This window comes from Mytilus trossulus, chromosome 4 (genome assembly GCF_036588685.1).
Source record: "Mytilus trossulus isolate FHL-02 chromosome 4, PNRI_Mtr1.1.1.hap1, whole genome shotgun sequence".
NCBI classification, from domain to species: domain Eukaryota; kingdom Metazoa; phylum Mollusca; class Bivalvia; order Mytilida; family Mytilidae; genus Mytilus; species Mytilus trossulus.
The window spans coordinates 55960037-55981961 of NC_086376.1; the positions used below are offsets into that span (position 1 = coordinate 55960037).

The window sequence follows — 21925 nt, forward strand, 5'->3', positions numbered from 1 at the left end:
TGTCTCCCAGACCCTAACAACTGTCAAAGAACGTTTTACATTAACTTTGTTATGATACAGTTACCTCTGAGTGGAGTGTGGGGGCATCACTTTGTCTAGTTTTTATTCAAGTTGCTTTCACAGCTCTGAAAATCATGTTTAAATCATAATGCTACTGTGTTTATTAATAATAATCCAAGAGAAAAAATATGTTTTTACAACTCAATTTGAGAAATATTCCCGTATGATTCCGTAACAACCAATTCCAATATTCGTTGATTTTGAGGACATTTACCTTAATACAGTTATTCTTGTTATATTTCAGTAATGTACATAAAAAACACTTTATAAAATGTGTGTATAGGTAATGAAAAACAGTTAATTTGTTCGCCTCTACAGCTGCAATTTTACGACATCTTTGTGCTATTTAAGAAACTGAAGAAGATGTGGTATGAGTGCCAATGAAACAGGTCTCCATCCATGTCACAATGTAATCAAAGTTAACAATTATAGGTCAACTCAAGTACGGCCTTCAACACGGAACCGTGGCTCACACTGAACAGCAAGCTATAAAGAGACCCAAAATGACTACTGTATAAGGCAGTAACCATTTGATTTTCGAGGGGGGGGGGGGCTATGGTTTGTTTCATGTTTTTGGAGAAAAAAATAATTTGTTTTTGACCCTGAGAAAAAAAATGTTTGTTTTGCGTAGAAAAAAAAACAACATAGCCCCCCCCCCCCCCCCCCCCAGGATATCAAATGGTTGCTGCCTAACCATTCAAATAGGAAAACCAACGGTCTAATCTATATATCAAAAAACCGAGGAATAAGAAACACCTATAAACCACACAAATTAAAGACCACTAAAGATCACTAAACAATAGGCTCCTGACTTTTCACAGTTGCAAGAAATGCACCGGGTTTTGATGACAACAGCTAATTCTCAACCTAATTTTAACATATAAAAAGACTGTGTTTCCACAGACTTAAATTTTAATCAGAACAAATGCAACTTATTTAGTGTAAAGACGTTAAAAACAGGCTGAGAAAACCATGACCTTGTAATTATCCAAAGACATATTCTGGGATTAATACGGTGTATGTTGTTGGTAGAATTATTTCGAGGTTCTTGGATTAATAATGTGTACTTAATCCTTGTCTAATATATTTTAGATTAAAAATAGTCCAAATAATGACTCAATTTAAACACAATGTATCTGTTTCTAATTATTACATGACGCACTTGTGTAAACCTTGCATACGAATGAATAGAAATACTGACGCAAGAATGTTTAGGGTCCAGTACAAAACTGCATTTTACAATTACATCACCAGTTCAGAAATTGTACATTAAAATATATTATTCAATATAAAATTAGGACATGTATAATTGCGACAATTATCAAATATTGTCCAAATGATGAGGGTTTATGGGAATATAAGACACCGCACGGTCTTCATCAATGGGCAAAACCCATAAATATAGCCATCTATAAAAGGTCCCGATATGAGAAAAGATAGGCGAAAGATACATGTACCAATGAGACATTCGTAGCTGTCGTCAGTGTTCATTTTGCATAATCAATGATTTAACAGATGGCAATGTCATAAGGCTTTTGTTCTTCAATACAATCATTAGAGTCCTGAAATATTTTCTGAAAATTCCTTTTATCTTCAATTTTAACTCCCTTGCAGATGTTATCACATGATTCTCCGGTACCACAAACTCTTCTTACAGATTTGATATGAGTGCTTATAGCGGTAATACCAATACACATTGTATTTGTAATTGTTTGTAACTATATATTGTCATGAATGTATATGCACTATGCCCCTTGTGGGTACCTCTTATGGAAATAAAAGATATTCTATTCTATTCTATTCTATTCATAGACAAAGCACGATCGTCTCTTCGACGTGATTCTGAAACATAAATATGAAATAAGCTTGCTTGAAATGAGTTTATAAGGTTACAATCAAATTATAGGCACACTACTTTTTACTACTATTAATTCGTATGTTTCAATGTGTTAACATGAACAACATAAATTACATTTACATTTTTATATTTACTGTTGGCAAAAGTAAGAATTATTTCAAATACTAAGGATTTTCTTATCCCAGGCATAGACAACCTAAGCCATATTTGACACAACCTTTTCAGAATTTTGGGTCATCAATGCTTTTCAACTTGGTACTTATTTTGGCTTTTTTACTATCATGATCTGAGCACTTATTTTGGTTTTTTTTACTATCATGATCTAAGCTTCACTGGTGAGTCTTATGAAGACGAAACGCACATATAGTGTATTAAATTATAATCCTGGTACCTTTGCTAACTATAAACATGCCCAAATGTCCTTTTGTTATGTTTATTTGTGCATTTCACTGTCCCGAATATTCTTGCCTTTATTTGTACTGTAGTCCTGTCATGAAGTGTTGTCAATTTAGTGTTATTTCTAACATTGCCATAAAAGCACAACTTGAGGTTCGGCTAGCCGCAAAACAAGGTGCAATCCACCATTTTTTCTTAAAATTTCCTGTACCAAGTTAGGAAAATGGCAGTTGTTATCTTATAGTTCGTTCCTGTGTGTATTGCATTAACTATTTTTTTTAGTTGCACTTCAGTGTTTATGTTGTTTTCCTCTTTTAGTTGTTGTGTTTACCTCAGTTTTAGTTTGAAACTTAATTACATTATTTGGAAAACAACAATAAATATTAGTTTTTAACGATTTCGAGGACTAATGAGAAAAGTGTTGAAATCGAAAACGTTTTGATAATCAATTTCTGTGACTGCAAGAACTGATGCTAATATAAACGGAGAGAGGAAAATGCAACTATTTACCTAGCTTAAATTTGAAAGCCAAAGTGTGTAACAGTAGTCTCAGATATTATTCATAATTGAAATCGATGTTTTTTTTTAATTTTGCTCCAATATTTATCCCATTAAGACTTCACATAAATTGATTACCTTTTTCTGCTATCCTTTCCTCACATATGCGTGGTATTTCAGCAGTCATACTGACTTTCAGCTTTTCAACAACATTTTCTATGTTTTTCACTAGAAAACATGAGAAATTAATTTATTTAGAAGTGAAACCCAGTATTATGAAAATTTGTCAGATGTAATAAAACCAGCAAATAATACCAACGAGAGCAAACTTATAAATCGAAAATTGCTGACCACGCTAAAGCTATAAATGAAAAAATAGGACAAACAAACAAACAGCAAAACACAAAACACAATATAAAAAACTAAGTATAAAGATTGAGCAACAAATGGGAGTTATCTCAGATGCTCCGTAAAATTAAGTAGATCTTGCTCCACATGCGGTCCCTATAGTGTTGCTCATGTAAGTACAAACCATGCTAATTCTAATTGCACGAGTTGCTTAATCTGTTTATATCTATATTTATGTTTATGTTTATATCACTTATATGGTCATGGTAGGTGTTCGAGGTCAACTCGATAGTTAATTCGATGGTGTTTACACTAAGTTACACACGAAACGAAGCTCATATTAACTCACTAAATACAATTGTCGTAATAAAAACCTATTGACCTAAATAATCTTGAGTATCCATAGTTTATTCTCGTCAAAGTTCACGCATCAAATCAAAGTCCTTTACTCTTTATTTTATCTGCAAACTTGGAGTTTGGGTGAAAATTGTCAAGTCTCCTGATCGAAAAATCTAAATACCTACGAGGAAACTAAAAATGATGGGCTGAATTTTAATTTAATAAAGCATCTCATTAAGACAAACACTCGATATGAATATCTCGGCAATAGAATGTTGGATACGCAAACGTCAAATTGATTTCAAAACGAAGCGTTGGTTTTTATGCCGATTTGTGCAAGTGATTATCTCCCCTTACTATCGCCAGTCAAATAAAAAAAACCAGAAAAATGCATAAAAATTAAGAAAGGAGTTTACTCTACAAAAAGTAGAAAGAAAATAAACGAAACTCGATTTATAACTATGTTATGCTAATATAAAGAAGAGATACTTCCCTATTTTTCAGAGAAGGACTAAATGTAAAAAATTAAAAGACAAAATATATTAGTAAAAAAAAAAAAAATCAGAAATGTGAATAATGACACCTACATGTAAATAAAAAACTATCTATATTGAAAGAAATTAGATCTGGCGGATGAAATATACTACATGTAATTTTTATATGTGGGATAATTCCTAGCAGAATTTTTTTAAACACTTCTGATAATATTTAATGCAATAAAACATGATAGTTTTTTTACAATTTGAATAATCTTTCTGAAAATTGAGGGGGGATAGGATCTTTATCGGGACTCCGGGATCGGGTGTTTTTAAGCTCGGGATTTCGGGATTGACTCTTTCGGGATCCGGGAATTCTTGTTTTCGAATTTCGTGACGTCGGGATTTACTTTATTTAAATTCGAGACCTCGGGATTTCGTGTTTTTAAGCCCGGGATTTCGGGATCAGGACCCCTTCTATCCCCCCTCAAAATTGATATAATTATTAAATAAATAGTACTGACCATATATATTTTATATTCTATAAAGTGTGACCAAGAGTCACAACAAATTTCTTCAAATCAAGAGAGCCTTTAAACTCAAGCCTCTGTTTCTTCGTAAAATACAGAAAAGGGATTTATAAGTTTTAAACCAAAAATATTATCAGAAATTCCTTTTCTGTATTTTACTAAGAAACATAGGCTTGAGTTAAATTATAAGTGAAAGTGACACAATTTTGAGTTTCAGAATCATTATTATTATAAAATTAACTTATTAGCTAGATTAGCTTGTACAGTTGCCCTTTGTCATATTTCTCAGGGTATTTTATAGATTATGAAAGTAAACTTTTTTGAAAAAATGGGGCTTCTTCTCTTGAACAGGTTGCTGTATCAGCTGCTTTTATTACATATTTATAAACAAAGTATTGTATATATTCTTTACCTGAATACTAGTAATAGGAAATGAAATGAAACTGGTGGGACAAATGTTGTGCATTTTACTTCAATAATGATCAATGATGCTTAAATTTGACAAGAATTTGCCATATATTCCATTTTGTAAGAACATATCTCTATGAATTAACTTCTTGTTTTGCTGACTTGGCTTGATAAGCTAGTTTTTGCTCTTATTACTATAGCTTACTAAGCAAAGAGATAATAATCTAAGCAAGATTTTATTAACTGACCTTCATTTCCTTTTTTCATATGTTTTTTTCCTACAGAATTTTCTTTGCAATGTATTTTCTATTGCTATTGTTGTGCTTTTGTCCATCCATACAGTACAGTAGGCTATCAATAATTTGTCAGATCTGTCAGAATTTTCCAAGACGTTTAGTTTCAAACGCAATAAAGAAGATCTTTGTTTGTTGTTTCACTTTTCCAATGTGTAAATTTTTACTATGCACATGACCCTGACACATATTTTGTTTTAAACGTTACATGACGTATGTTGAAAAAAGAAAACAATGTCACCGTCAATTTATGTAGGGGGTCAATAGGGGTTTTAGTTACTTTAAAATACAAGTATCGTATGGAATTGTGAAAATCCACAACTTTTAATCAAAATTTCATTCGTGTCTTTAATAAAATCAGTATTTAAGAGCACTTTGAAACAGGTACAATGAAAAGAAGCTTAACTTCACTGTTTTGAAGTAGAAACGTAGCTAAAACCAGATACAAATGGACATGCATGGCTGGTGGTCACCAAAATTGATGTATACAAGTAAAAAATTATGGCTTCAAAATGGTGTAGAAATTTGAAATAGGTTTCCTGGTTTCATTTAAGGTTATAACCGTTCTTTTCTGTATTTGGATACGCAAACGTCAAATTAGGAAAAATCGATTTTTTTGGCGAACAAAAAAGATGGCTATTTTTTTCAGAACGGACAGGATAAAGGAATAGCAATAAAAAGCTATTGTTTGTAATGTTTGTATGTCGTAAAGAAATTATATTGATCACAAAACCTACAAATTTTAAAATTTAATTATAATAAAAGCATGACAAGTTGAAGAAAATACTTTTAACGTCAATCTTTTAGCCGATTGATTTGGCGGACTTTTTGACGTTACGGACGACTGTAGCGCCACCTAATTAATCCCCCCTGCTATTGTTGCTGATAGAGCTTGACGACAACGGCCGTATCGAAGGACTTGCTTCCCAACTGTTAAGGGCATACGATACAGTTTTGATCCTGTATTTACAAGTTCATGAAAATTTGCATATAGGCTATTTTTTACCTGATTAAATCAAATATGTAATAAAAAATATACCTTCATATGCTACTTTTTGAGTAAAATGTGGTGGCAATTTTGTATATTTGCTCGAAATTCAGATTTGTGGCCGTAATTTCTTTTTCGAAAGAAAGACATAACTTTTTTGTTATAAAAGATAAAAACAAATTGTTTTTTGTTAAATAATCGGTAATTTCTGTATTTTATAAATATCTTTAAAAAATATGCAATTTTTATTCAGAAATAACTCATATTTATCAAATGTTCATGAATTGAGGAAAAAACGTAATTTTTTACTGCATGTTTATCAAAATTAAAAACATCCTCTATTTACAGTTTTATAAAATTTGGGTCACATAATCTCCCTTCAAAATGAAACCAAATGCCGTTTTGAAAACTAGGGGTCCATGAACTCGTTTTCAAATTAAATCAGTTTGAATGATAAAAATCAGTCGAAAAATGCATCTTTTCCCGAAATGTCACAGTTTGACGTCACAAAAAATAAAAAATTACGTTAGCAACGTCATTACCTTCCCTGTAACTGTATCGTATGCCCTTAAGACTTTCAATAGTTTGGATAAATGTTTTATATTGTTATAAATAAGATATGAGAATTTGAGACATATCGGTGGACATGAATTTGACAGCTTGTGCCCCTTTAAGATGAATTTTGAACTTACTTGTAAATTTAAAGCAAATGTTCCAAATAGTATAAAGAGGTTATGAGAAATTCTGTAATCGCTTAAAACATACATATAATTTAATTGCGCATATTTCATATTATGTTGTATTCTGTTTCCTTAGTTTACCGGATATTGTTAACTTGAGTAGAATGAAAGCTAATTTGTAAAGTCAGGTAAAAAACAAATCTGTGGAAACCATTGGTGTATAAAGGATTTACATTCCGTATCAACAGAACACTCAAGTCAGAGCATATTCCATGGCGATGCACCGTAAATGATTGCAAAGGTATTTCAGCAGATTCGCAATTTCCTAGAAGTCTTTGTACATTACTTAGTCAGCGGAATCTAGGCGTACTACAGAACATTTTAGGACATTCAGCAAACTCATGTGTTAATAGTATTTTGTTTTTGTGATTTCTTAGAGCACTGAATTTTAAATATAAATATTTCATTTTTTTCGATTAAGTTTAGTTATATGAATGTCCTAAAGTGTTCTGTAGTATTGCGGAAAGTCCCTTATCAAAAGACAAAATCAAAAGCTCTAACACACCAAACGAATCGATAACAACTGACCTATTCTTGACAATGGTGGATTAAACCTGGTGTTATAGCTAGCTAAACCTCTCACTTGTAGACAATAGTATAAAATTCCTTACTATTGACAACAATGTGTAGACCAAACAAACAGAGATAATAGGTATAATTGCCGAATGAGTTGGGAATAAAAAATTCCCGAGGCACATAAGTATAACGGGAATTGATTGTCTTCTTGCGCATGTGTAATACATGTATTTGTAGGCGTAGGAATTTTTGGCGCCAAAAAATTAGGTGGTCAAGTGACTTTTATATAGTTAATTCTAGCCTGTACTTCGTACTGTGAACATCGTATTTTTAAGGGTTGTTTAAGGAAAAAAGATTTGCATAATTTTGTGTTTTGGTAAATATTTTAATTTGTATGTAGGTTGATTGGCTATACAAACGTAATCGTATTTTGACTTTTGTACTAAAAATTTTCATAGCTCTTGAGTCCTTATGACTCGCTTTCTTTTCTATTTCGATATTTACAAACAAAATTATGTTTTTCTTTTTCTCATTTGATAAGTGAGGTCCAACACTTAGAGTTTCGTTGGCATGGACAAACGGACACATGTTTCCTAAAAGGGTTTTTCCTGGGCGGCCAAGAAACATTCATTTATTCAGTTATTCTAATACAAAAGGTCAACATTGAATAGTTTATATTTTTGTTGAACAATGATGTTATTGTTTTCACATTGTATAGTGTATAATATGTTTATATTGATAATTTGTCTTATCAAATCGGCAGCTCACAATATGCAGTACTCGAGCTAGTCAACAACATAAGTTTGTGTTGTGTTTTTCTTTAAATAGATTAGATGTATTAAGTGGAAAGAAGACATATATATCCCATATGCAGGTGTAGTTGATATGTTGCTACTAAGGTTGCGGAAATTGACGATTTAAATTTTCATTTTTCATAGATTCTGGTACTGAAAGAGGCGCACATTTCGTTTCCATAGAAATACCGAAAATTTGTTGAAAAAGTCTATTGCAAATTCAACAAATATTTTGTCAAAAAGAAACTCTATTCACTTGTTTCTCTGTGTAACACTTTACCTTATTGTTTAATAATAAAGTCCTGATTTAAGACTTAATAGTTTAAAGTATTCACAATTTAGACCTCAATTACAATGTTACCTTTCTCAGAAATTCGTCTTATTTCAGCAGTTATACTGGTGTTCATATTCTTCACAACATTATCTATTGTTTGCACTGGAAAATATAAAAAAATGATTTATTATGAATTAAATACTCAATGCTCTTCAACTTTGTACTTGTTTGGCTTTATAAATATATTGATATGAGCGTCACTGATGAGCCTTATGTAGACAAAACGCGCGTCTGGCGTACTAAATTATAACCCTGGTACCCTGGTACCTATTAAAACCATTATTATGAAAAATGGTCACATGTTCAGAAGGGATCCTCTATGTTTAATAATTTTATTTGCTGAAATATTCAATTTGAATCAAATCATAGCCCTCTAATTGTAACATTGTGGTAATACAAACAGGTAAATTTTATCTTGAAGTTTCAATATTTATTATCGGAGACTGTCTTATAAGTAGAACGATGGACAGTCTTCGAACTGGAAGCTTCCTTACTCCCTAATTGGAAGATATTACAGACTCTTTCAGAGTAAAAGTATGTTGATTGGTTGGGGAAATTCGAAGATTAGTAAATGTCCTTCAATCCCACAGAGTTTCGGGTTTGAGGTCTTTATTTTAGTTATCAAAGTTGCATCGTAAAAAATTACCAGGCTTCTCACAAAAGAACTAAAAGTTACTCAATTTTATTACGGCACAATATATAAACACAAGACAAATAAATATATTTCACAGCACAGGACAAACACTCGACTATACCACTGAAAGTCACATAAAACATGTAAAGTTAATGTTAAAGAGCAAATATAGCGTCTAGCCATTAGAAATGTTCAATATATTAGTCCAAACAGTCGAATAAACACATGAGCTAGCCACAGTATACATAAGCATATGTTATATATAAGCACATAAAATACAATAAAATTCATAACTAACACAGTTGTATGCGGCGGGTGGGAGGGTAAATAATTTCAAAGAAAAATTTCAAATGTACCGCGAATCCCGAAACAAAGAAATATATAAGAGCGTCCTGTATCCAGGTAACAAATTAACCAGTCAAAATAAAGAATACTCGGAGCAATTTCTTCCGAGTAAATGTAAACAGTGATTCACGTGGTAATTATCCATTTTTATAAAATCAAAAATTACACAATTACCAGGCTTCTCACAAAAGAACTCAAAGTTACTCAATTTTATTACGGCACAATATATATACACAAGACAAATAAATATATTTCACAGCACAGGACAAACACTCGACTATACCACTGACAGTCACATATAACATGTAAAGTTAATGTTAAAGAGCAAATATAGCGTCTAGCCATTAGAAATGTTCAATATATTAGTCCAAACAGTCGAATAAACACATGAGCCAACGGCCGCCAAAAAATAAACAAACAACTGTGTTGCACAAGAATTAAGCAAATTAATTTAAACTTACATATAAACAATACACAATTTAAGCTTGTTAATCTAGCAAGCAAGAAATTATATCAAGCAAAAACTAAATAATTAAAGCAAGCAAGGAAGAAACAATATCAACCCTGAACATAAACTTTTCTCCATACAAGAAACCATATCTCATATGAAAAGAAACATCACCCAACAGTGTGAACAATACTCACTGAAAAGAGTCCCTTACCTGCGATATAAAATAAAAATTATTAGTACATAATATATAAATAAACATTACTATATCATAACCCAACAAAACAAATAAAACCCCTACATATTAAGGAAAATAAAATACAAAATATCCAAATTTTAGTATGGAAGAAATAATATCAACCATCAACTAAAAGAAACTAAAGGAAGTATGGCAGAAATATAAAATTCAACCATTACTAATCCTTTAACTCCATCTGAGAAAATCATCTCAAATGACAAGTTAACGTATCTAAATCAAATGAGCAACCCGTCTTTTAAAATATAACCCTAACTGCCTTGTACCTTCACAATTCAGATGTAAACCACCATCTTTATAGGCAAATAACTCCACCTTTGGCTTTCCACATTTCAAAAAATATCTATACGAATGAATGAACTCTACATTATAACTCAAACATAAATTTAACAAAGCCATATTAACTGCCTTAATTTTTTGACCCGTTTCCACAAAATCTACAGGACGAGGAAGAATACCAGACAAAGCAATAACCATAGAAGGAAACAACAACTTAGTAGCTGAAATCAAATTACAATAAGCAGACTTAAACTGATCAATAGATAAAATATGAATATCATTGGTACCACAATGAATTATTAAACATTTATAAAAGAGGGACGAAAGATACCATTATAACCTTCATAAATACTCCCCTTGTTCTTGTTAAGCTGATAAGTTATTTCTCCTATGGAAGCCCCCCGAAACGCAAACACATCAGCATTCTCAAGCTTCACATATTTTGCAATTGAGTCTGACACTATCAGAAAAGTTCCTGGTTCTGCAAAGAAACAATTTAAATTAGTAACCTAACAAGGAAACACTCTTCGACATCATTTGCGAAACTTGTAGTTTTTGTTCCAAAGTAAATTCTAAATATTTTTTATAAGCATCACTATGCCAATCTCCATGAAGTTGAATTAGTTCAGTAGAAACATCAGCATCAAAAGCTAAAGATGCACCCCCTCTTCTAAAACTATGAGTAGAGTAAAATAAAGAGTTACGACCTGTTTTATGTATTAAATATCTAAGCTTATTTTGATACTCTTTATAAATAATGGGTAGAATGCGTCCCTTTTTAACTTTACAAAAAGCAGGATCCTTTTTAACAGGAATAGCTTCGATCATATTCTTGTATGCATTAACCGGACATAAAATACTCACATGAATACTAGAACTTGGAATTCTCAACTTTCTTTGACCAAACTGAATTGTTTTAGACCATTTCAAAATAATAATTAAAACATCATTTTCAATAATAATGACCCCTCTACATAATTGCTTATTTTCATCATATTCCTTTTCTGAATTAGGAACAAGATTAGATTTTCTACTCATCATAAAAAAGGCTAACAAAAACAAACTACAGAAAGTCTTATCTTTGGGGTCATTCAAATTCATAAACTCATAAATCTGTTTTAAAATCAAAGGAGTTATAGGAAGCGCTTTCCTTGGTAAATGAGGATTTAATCTCTGTAAACCTTTCAAAATAAAGTTTTAATGAAAAACTTTGTAGATAAGGAAACTCCAAATCATTGTATAAATGCAATAATCTTACTCCATTAATATAATTTTTAATAGAATGCACTGATTTAAAAGACCTGCTCAAAAATTTAGCATACAAACACACAGTATTCAAAGATACTGGTAAAAATTTAAAACCGATATAAATACAAAATGTTAAAAAAGTCCTCCACTGAACTTTAATGTTTTCAAAAGTGCCACGAGCAAAGGCTGACTTGCACGATGTCTGTTGATCCACTTTCAACAAATTCAGCTGTAAATCTGCAATAAATTACCAATCATGCGTAAACTGAAAAAGACCTGAATAGACAAATTTCTCAAAACATTTACCTATTCTTACAACAGGCAATTCATAAAATAAGTCTTCAAATCTTGAATCAGAATGCCATCTTGACAAAATATCTGCTGTTCTGTTTTCAACTCCAGGAAAATGAACAGCCTTAATTTCAAAATTATACTTTGCAGCATAAAATAAAATTTCTCTTCAACAACATTGCATATAAGCATCTCTAGTACAACCAGAATTCAAAACCATCACAGTAGATTGATTATCACATCTCACTAAAATATTTCTATTTACAAAATGTACACTCCATACTTAAACACTAATCATCAAAGCAACCAATTCAAATTGATTTATATGCAAATTCAAATCCATTAAAAAGGAAGGAAATTCAACATGAAAAAACTCTCTTTTTTCAAAAAACCAACCTCCACATCCACTCAAAGTGGCATATGTCTCCAATATTTCATTTGGCTGAGACCAATCCTTTAAAGCCATCATAGAAACACCATTGTAAGACTTTAAAAAATGATACCACCATAATAAATCTTTCCTTATATACAAAGGAATAATATGGTCACATTTGTCATCTGGTAAACTACGAAGCCAAGTAAGCAATCTAGATACAAATAGCCTTCCTGGTCTTACACAGTTCGATACAAAATGTAATTTACCTAACAATGACTGTAACTGTCTAATTGTTGCAACCAGTAAATTTAACCAAGTCTTTACCAACAATAAAATCTCTTCCACTCTCTCAGTTGTTACTGAAATTGTAAGTTCCAAAGTGTCAAACTTCACTCCTAAAAATGTCGTAACTGTACTTGGAGAGCTAGCCTTCTCCGCTGATTCTTCAAGACCACAACTGTTTAAAAGTCTACCTAATAAATCAAATACAACATTTGCATCTTCTGATTTGTCAGCTCCAGCAAAATCATCTAAATAGTTTAATAATAAATGTCCAGACTGCTTCATCATGTAAACTACCGATGAAGTCACTCTCTGACAAATATGAGCTGATGACCTAAGTCCCATACTTAAAACTCTGTCTACAAAAATGTGATTTTTCCAATGAAATCCTACAAAATTGATATCTCCAGGATCAATTGGAATTTGGCGAAAAGCCCGTTTCAAGTCCCTCTTAAAAATACCACAATTTCTGCCTTTTAACTTAATAAGATTAACAAAATCATCTACAGATGGATAAGTCAAATTAACTGATTCACTCAAATAAATATCTTTATCAATACCTGCATTAATGCAATTTTCAGAAGGAAAACTTAAATCTAGTATTACCCTTCTTTCACCTGGTGTACTCTTTGGAACTGAATTTAAAGGAGATAACACTAACGAAGAATATATAAAAGGGTTCACTTTTAAAGGCCCAATAACAGCTTTATATTCTAACTCCTTTTTCAAATACTTCAAAATGAAATCTGGAAAATCTCTAGCACCGCTGTGATTACGAGGCTTTTTGATATCTACTATATCACCTGCTGTATAACCAATGGGAAAACCAAATTCTAATAAGTCACACAAAATGTGATCATTATAGTCAACCTAGATAATTCGGTAAACCTGATAATTTAATTACTCTCTGAATATCAACAAAATAATGTAAATCTATAAGGAATTAACATTCAAATCACAAATTAAACACTTTTTGTGTTTATGACAAAATTCATCAATTTTTAAATTCAAAGATAACTGGTACTGGTAAAGATTTATTTACTTCCCTTTTACTTGAAATTCTATAATTGTCATTATTAACTGTACAAGTATCACTTTTAAAAACCTCCATTGACTTAGAGATTTCCCCTTTATCAATCAGCATTTTGTCCTTATTTGAATCTACAAGTAACCATTCAGGATAAAAAGTATCTATCTCTTTTGAATTAAAATTCCCAATGCTATTAACAGCTTTTTCTAATTCTAGTCACGACATATGAGGACAAGCTGATGAACTCTCTGGGTGTTTCATTTTAGCCTTATCCTCCCGTAAACATGTGGCACAAACATGTTGTACAAATCTACTTTTGCCTGCAATATCCAAAGTATGACCATCCTTCGAAATATTACATTTATTTCTCTGATACAAAGGACAATACCCAATTTTTTTTTATCAAAATTCTTTTCAGAAGATTTATCTGAATATTTACTAGCAGTTTTAATCAACACTTTCTTTCCTATCAACATTCTAACCTCCAGCAGAGAAGTATCATCAGACTAGACATTCTCACCTTTTTCAATTAATTTTACCCATGCTGCATAAAAATTTAACAGCACAGACCATTCAAATTCACTTGCATAATAACAAATTTTGTTCAATAAAAATAATCTACCCTCTCTTTCTTTTTACCAATTTTGCAATGCCTTATACTTTCTAATTCACCAGCACAAAACTGACTCATGGTTAGCTGTCTAAACTCCACAGCCTTTCTATTTGTAAACTCATATTTGAGCTCAGATTGCGGCCAGTTCATCTTAATTTTAACCTTATCATGAGGTATATCCTTAATACCAGATCTGACCTTCTTTTTCTTTTTCTTATGCTTATTTTTCTTTTTATGTGTAGTTTGAAAATAATTTCAAAGAAAAATTTCAAATGTACCGCGAATCCCGAAACAAAGAAATATATAGAGCGTCCTGTATCCAGGTAACAAATTAACCAATCAAAATAAAGAATACTCGGAACAATTTTTTCCGAGTAAATGTAAACAGTGATTCACGTGGTAGTTATCCATTTTTATAAAATCAAAAATTACACGAGATTTTTCCATCACCTCCCGTTATGGCTTACCGCAGACCCAAAAACCTCAAAGATATTCTAGTAAAATCCAAAGTATTTAAACAGGAGTTTTAAATCATGTATAAACGTACAAACATTATGATTATAAAATAGATATATATCTTCTACATGCCAATATATACTTGCTCTTCGAATCAAAATATGTTTATTTAGTATGTTTAGCTTTGACGTATAAGTACGATTAAAAAGCTTTTTTTTCTGTCAATATCATGTCCATCATGCGACAAAGTTAAATAGAACGAGTTGTGTCGAACGCTTCGAAAGTTACGTTGGAGTGAGTGTCTACTCGAAATAGACATACAAAAGTAATGACCCTCTCTTCTTTCGGTGTTTATGCATTTCCCAAATTTTCTTTGAAAAAGTGTCATATATGTCTTAATGTTATATAAAGGTTATGTTTACTAGGATATGGAAAAATCAGAGACACGTGCCTGTAATTCCCCACATTAAGGTATTAGAAGATCTAAGAATTAGAATTTGCAGTTTACTTTTTGTTATACACTATGCAATGCTTTTCTGATTGGAAAAAAAATTCATCAGGTATGCGACAGCTAGCTTTTCAAAAAGAGCTATTGATAGTATTATTTGAATAGAAATGAATGAAAGTTGTATGTTATGAAATGGTAATAAAGTTTTTATTCCAATTATTTTGTTATTTGTCAGGTTTTTTTTGTTTCTAATTGTAGTGTTTTATGATTTTGGTAATTAGAAAATAATAAATCAAACTGTAAAGGATTCAATGAAAAGTCACTGGAGCACGTGCATTATGGTTTATATTTAGATCAAGTTCATAATTTTGCTCGAATACATTCAAGAAGAATAAAATTTGCATTTTTAAAATATATGTAACTTTGTGTTTTGAAATCTATACAACGAAAATAACGAGGTCCAATTTGTTAGCCGGAATGACGTAAAAACGACGAATAACATAAAATAACTCAACCTTAAATATAACTAATATGGTTAGTAAAGTATAATACAGGGCAATGGTATTGATTTAAAATTACACTATCCCTGGTCCTTTGTTTTCCACATAATTGATATTACAAACAATTACCAAGTTCCGTGTCGAATCCGATACAGATACCAATAGTATATGTCACATGCAGATTCCAACTGTATTACAAGACCTGAACAGGTTCATAAATCAATTGCAACCACTCGGTCATTAGCGAGAATGGCCGAAATATGGCAGAGTAGTTACGATTGGTTCAGAAAGATTTAAATTGCAAGAACTGTATTAGCACCTCATTTGACTGCAGTTTAACACATATATTAGGCATTAGCATATACATGATAGAGTAATGTGTATTTATTTAGAATTTAATATAGATAATTATATAAATAAACTAAAGATAAGGAAATGTCGTATAAACGGATTGCCATTGAGACAACTATCAGCCTCAAACAAAATGAAGTGGAGCTAAGCAAGCAACATGTACCCTCTGAACCTAAATATTAAAACAAAACAACAAAAAACCCGCAAAACCTCTAGATTCGCCCCTGATTTTAAAAGTTTTAATAGTTGAAAGTAATCACCATCGAGACATTAAATACATTGATTACCTCTCTCTTTTACACTTTCACCAGAAACTCGTCTTATTTCATCAGTTAAACCGACAGCCAGTTTCTTAGCGACTTTATCAATGTATTGCACTGAAAACATTAGAAATTCAAATATTAGAAGTGATGCCTTTTATTATATATCATTGATGTTAAATAATTTTATCAGCTGGAAAACTCCATGAGTGTCAAAAGTACAACCCTCCAATGGTAAAATATGGTATTTCAGCCTTTTTTTATTGTCATACATTATTCATACAACTTCAACCATTTGAGCAATCCTCATAATATTGTTAGTTACCTAATACAATATATATGGGGCCACATAAATTCCCCTTTTCAAACCAAAAATTTTGAATACATTTTCTCTTTGGACTACTATATGTTTATCAAATGAACATTTTATGATTAAAAAGTTGATAAATAGGCAAGAACATTATTATTTTTTTCCCCAAGGATTATATTTTTGGTAGCTTTCAACTTATTTAAGACATGATAGCAATCACAATTAATACATTAAATACAATGGTTACCTTCCTTTAGTTCTTCAGAAATTCGTCTTATTTCAGCAGTCAGATTCTCTTTAAACTGGAAAACATTAGAAATACAATTATTGACCTCCAATTGTAACAATATAGCATTTCAGTCTCTGTTTTTCATGCATTATACAAAACTTTTCGAAATATTTTGATCTTAATGTTCTGCATTTGATTTGACCTTCCCTCTATTTTGATTCTAGCGCCCCTTATAAGTCTTATGTACATGAAACGCGCTTCTTGCGTTCTAAATTAAAAGCCTTGTATTTTTTGTGTGGTTTTACAACTACTGGGTTGATGCAATTGATTCTGGATGTTTCGTCGCCGAGGATATCATCAGCCCAGAAGTCAGCACTTTTTGTGTTGACATATTAATTAGTCCATTTCTTGCTAAATTCATGGTTTATAAAATGTTGAAATATTCGAAACACTTATGTTTTTTCTACTTATGCATAAAGTGTCCTCCCTGTATATTATGCAACATTTATTAATAAGTATCTGGCGTTCCAGGCGCTTTTCTGGATTTAAAAAGGATAGCCGAATTCATCAAAGGTCAACTTTGCCGTACGGAGTTGGAGTTGATAAACCATACCATGAGCTGATGACACCCTTGGGAAGTGACAGTCTATCAGCAGTGGTGTGAGATATATTAATTTATCCATGCGATACCACAATAGAATAGTTTATTTTTAAAATTCCTTTTCAAACTATACTAGCAGAAAGAGTGAATGGGGCAATATTTGATGCATATTTTCTGTTTGTTGTACTATTCAATGAACTTGTTACTATCAATATACCTTTTCAAAGTAGACGGATCGATTGCAAAGTATTATTCCCAAATAATAACGCCGTGTTAAAAAAAATATTTGGATGTTTTAGATAAACTACGTGTCTTGATGGTCCATTTGATTCTGTTGATAGTTTTGACTATTCAACTCTTACACTACACTTCCGCACAATCTTATTACAAAACTATTTCCTTTATAATGAAATAGTCCTTTGGTAAATCGGAATACACATATACTTTCTGCAACTCATTTTAAGCCTTCTTCTCTAATGAGAAAGGTTGATATGCTAGATAAACTTACTGGAGGTGTGATGAGGTGATTGAAGCTATTATTTGTCTGCTTGATAATATTTATGTACGTTTCGGCAACACAGTATATCGACAGATTGTAGGTATTCCCATGGGCACATATTGCGCCCCTTTAATAACAGACTTGATTTTTCTCTACTTTTATAAATCACAGTTTATGACCAAATTCAGTAAAAACCCGCGATTATCATTAAATTGATAAATTCAAGAACACTAACCGTTATCTTGATGATATTTGTTCATTAAAAATAATCAAGAATTTTCTAAATATACTGCCGAAATTTACCTGTCCTATAGGTGTCATACCACCAATTACTTCCTCAAATTTAGAACGTATGTGAAAGTAGGCCTACTCGGACAAAAAATAGTGCATTTGATGTCATTTTTTACTTAAACTAACCGACAAATTGGCAGAAATGAAACTTTTGGTGAAAGAGAAATATATTAAGACCATTTTGAGCTAAAATTTACTTGGTTATGAGTTTGCGTTCAAAATTGAGGATTAATGCACTCTTTTGTATACTAATTTAAGATTTCCAGAAAACCAGGGGTTATTTTTAGTGGTACCTCTATTCGGAACACCTTTTCTTTTTTATATGATTTTAAACACCTATTGAAAATTGGCATGTAGAAAGCTGATACATGTAGGATTCAGGATATACCTGGTTTCTTTGAAGTTAAACTTAAGGTGAAATATTTAGCAGGCTGTGAAAATTGTAAAATTTGGTTGAACAGATAGGGACTTTTAATTGGTGGTATGACACCTATATCATAAACAGTTTTACGCGGAGAAACTCCACACTAAAATTTACAAAACAAACGGGACGATTATACGTTCGTTATTGTTAATTTTCTTTTTCGCATGGTGATGTACCTTAAGCACCATCTTACGGTGTTTATAATTCACAACATGTTCGCTATACTCGTGTCTGTTGTGACGTATTTTATGTTAACGAACGTAATCTATGTATTACTGGTAAATTACTAACTTCTTCCATATATATATATAATTAGTCTAAACACCAGCCTAACAATGTTATATCTATTAATTTGCGTTATCAATTATTTTCCTTGGCCGGGATTCGATATCTAGCTACTGAGATATCGTGTTGTCATGGAATATAAGTTCCTTTATAATACAAGTTCCAAAAGGAAAAGATATTCTGGAATATTATTTCCATAGGAATAAATATATCAGTAAATGTTCCTAACGGAATAAATAGTATAGAATATTTGTTCCAACAGGAATAGGTATTATGAGATTGTTTATAACAAAGTTTCCAGTGGAACTTCTGTTAGGCGGAACAAATATACGTTGACAGTGGCACCAAAATCGCATTGCACTGTGACCGACGTGCTAGACCACCCGACCACCTAGGCTCTTAAATAAGAGCTCTCGGTAGCCGAGTGTTACCATTCCTCGTCTGTTTTAATCTAGCATCGTAACACAGTACATGATATATAAGGCATGAAGATGGAGTTGTTACAGATCAGCTGAACTATCTATTGTAAAGGATCCTACAAATTAATGCAAGATGCAGTCAAAGAAATAATTATATTCTAAGTACAAGTCTGAAAATTACAAGTTTTCCGCTGACAAATTTTTGTCCGTCCCTTATATATATATGTCAAGATTTGGTTTTGAAGTTTGGTTGTATCTGTAAAAAACGTATTTCAAACGGGATAGCACATCCTCATTTTAACCGAGGTGTTGCTAACTAAGCACGGAAATTTAGACACTAAACTGGCAAATTTATAGATCCTTGAAATAAACATATTCTAAAGTTTACCAATTCAATACTGTAATTAGATCATTGAGTTTTTTTTGTATTAATGTTGATTTTGTTTTCAGTAAGTTAAAATCTAACTAAATATTATTGTTATATACATGTGCACTTTCATGGATCTACACACTGTCGATTCCTGTATCTTGGCATTGCACAGGGTCATGTTTTTCTCGGACTATTTATGACATCTTTACACTAAATCCATTGGATATTGGGTGTGTACTTATTAATAATTTACTCTATTATGCATGATTTCTTAATTGGATTTGTAAAAAGCTGTCAGTAACTGCGAGTACTCTCGAATATGTTCTTAACTGTCTTTTTGTTGTTGGGATGTACAAGTACCCGCCAACGTCAACTTTCTGTTTTATCAAAATGTGTATTTTTATCTGTATCTATCAGATGAGTTTCAACTTATTTTGATAGTTTGTATTTATGTTGTACTGTTAAACCCATGCCCCTAACATGTTTAACCCTGTCACATTCTGTATGTATGTGCCTGTCCCAAATCAGGCGCCTGTAATTCAATGCTTGTCGTTTGCTGCTGCATTAAATTTTGTTTTTCGTTCCTATTTTTGTACATAAATTGTGCCATTAGTTTTCTCGTTTGATTTGTTATTTTACATTTGTCATTTGTCATTTTGAAGCCTTTTTGTAGCCGACTATGCGGTATTGGTTTTGCTCATTGTTGTAGGACGTATGGTGGCATAAAGCTGTTAATTTATGTGTCATTTGGTTCTTGCGAAGAGCTATCTCATTGGCAATCATACCATATATTCTTTTTTTTTATATAGAGATTCATGTTTGTAAGTTTGACATAATTTCATTGTTTGGTGTTGAACTATATTACTTCTCATTACCTGTTCGATCATGCGTTTCCTGAAATCTGTCTTTTTCATTTACGAATAAGTATACAGCCATCAGTGCAACAACAATAGCATTGATGATGAGATTAAGGTTGCCCATGTCGTATAAGTGTTTACTTATATTAGGTGATAATGTTCTTGAAAAATAAACCAAGTAGCACAGCTATTGTAATTGTTGTCAGTAGCTATGAATAACACAGAGAGCAAAGGGGGATAAATAAGTAATCATACATGACGGTTAACATTCGTGCTACATTTAGATAAGTGTGTGCAGACGACAGATTAAGGACATCTTACACTTTACAAATGTAAATAAAAGATGTGTATGTACATTTTCAGAAAACATAAAATTTGTTTGAAAGAGTTTCGAAACCAGACAAAACAAAGTTTATTCTCCTCTTTCGTAACAAGTTTAAACTTTATAAATTATCTATTTTTTTTATATTATTTCATAATATAATTATTAATTCTATATTTTATGTTCAAGTAACCCTCGAAACTGTTGTATCTACTTTTTAAATTTGACAAGGTTTGATCGTGGAATGGCGATGAAGACCCAAATTACTGTTTCGAAAGAAATATTTTCAATATTACCTTTAGTTCTAAGCTTCAACAGTTAATTAAGATATTCACCTATATATAAAATAATTTCATATGTTTCTATAGGGGTAAATTCAGTAAAAAATCTCCCATTGACTTTAATGCTAATCTATGTGTGGAAATAAATTTATACCTGATTTACCTTTAGAAATTAAAATCTTTCATATATCATTCATGAAAGTACAAATGTAGCCCTATCTTTTGCAACAATAAAAACATAGGGTCATGCGGCATTTTTGGGCATTCACATGGCCTTGTTTACAAACAATGTAGATTCGCACTGAATTCCCATACTGACCCCCATTACTTTTCAACCCTGAAGGGAAAAAAATTAGTACATTCAGCATTTATTTTTTATTTTTTTTCAACTCTAGTTTTGATCCATCTACCAAAAAATATTTATTACAAACATTATCTGCCAATCAGAAGACCATATAACTTCAGTGTTATACAGAAAGCTCTCCCCTAAATGGGCGGTCCCTGATGACGTATATTTATTTACTGAATTTACCCCTATAAGAGACTTCTTTACTTCTTTTCCATCTTTTTTTGTAATAAACATGTAATGTATCCAATTTTCAAGTTCCAGTTTCAATACCACCTTCAAAACTGCTGAATTTG

General features: G+C 31.6%; 2 protein-coding genes across 5 annotated transcripts in view; one reads left to right on the forward strand and one right to left on the reverse strand.

Annotated features, from left to right (window-relative positions):
* The window catches only part of LOC134715564 (leucine zipper putative tumor suppressor 2 homolog), a 456927-nt gene that overhangs the window by 379548 nt on the left and 55454 nt on the right, over positions 1-21925 (forward strand). The window lies entirely within an intron of this gene.
* On the reverse strand, positions 1853-20891 carry LOC134714344 (uncharacterized protein PF3D7_1120000-like). Its single transcript, XM_063575583.1, has 6 exons — positions 20699-20891; positions 16953-17007; positions 16423-16512; positions 8606-8680; positions 2951-3040; positions 1853-1902 (listed from the first exon to the last, which is right to left on the reverse strand). The coding sequence occupies exons 1-6, from the start codon at positions 20735-20737 to the stop codon at positions 1853-1855; spliced, it is 399 nt and encodes a 132-aa protein (XP_063431653.1). The 5' UTR covers positions 20738-20891.

Bases quoted from the DNA above. Each gene is read 5' to 3' on its own strand.
- LOC134714344 (XM_063575583.1), bottom strand. From the start codon at position 20,737: ATGAAAAAGACAGATTTCAGGAAACGCATGATCGAACAG. The intron at 3,041-8,605 runs GTAACATTGTAA...CATGTTTTCTAG, and splicing joins AAGACGAATTTCTGAGAAAG to TGAAAAACATAGAAAATGTT. The intron at 1,903-2,950 runs GTAATCAATTTA...TTTATGTTTCAG, and splicing joins GGAAAGGATAGCAGAAAAAG to AATCACGTCGAAGAGACGAT.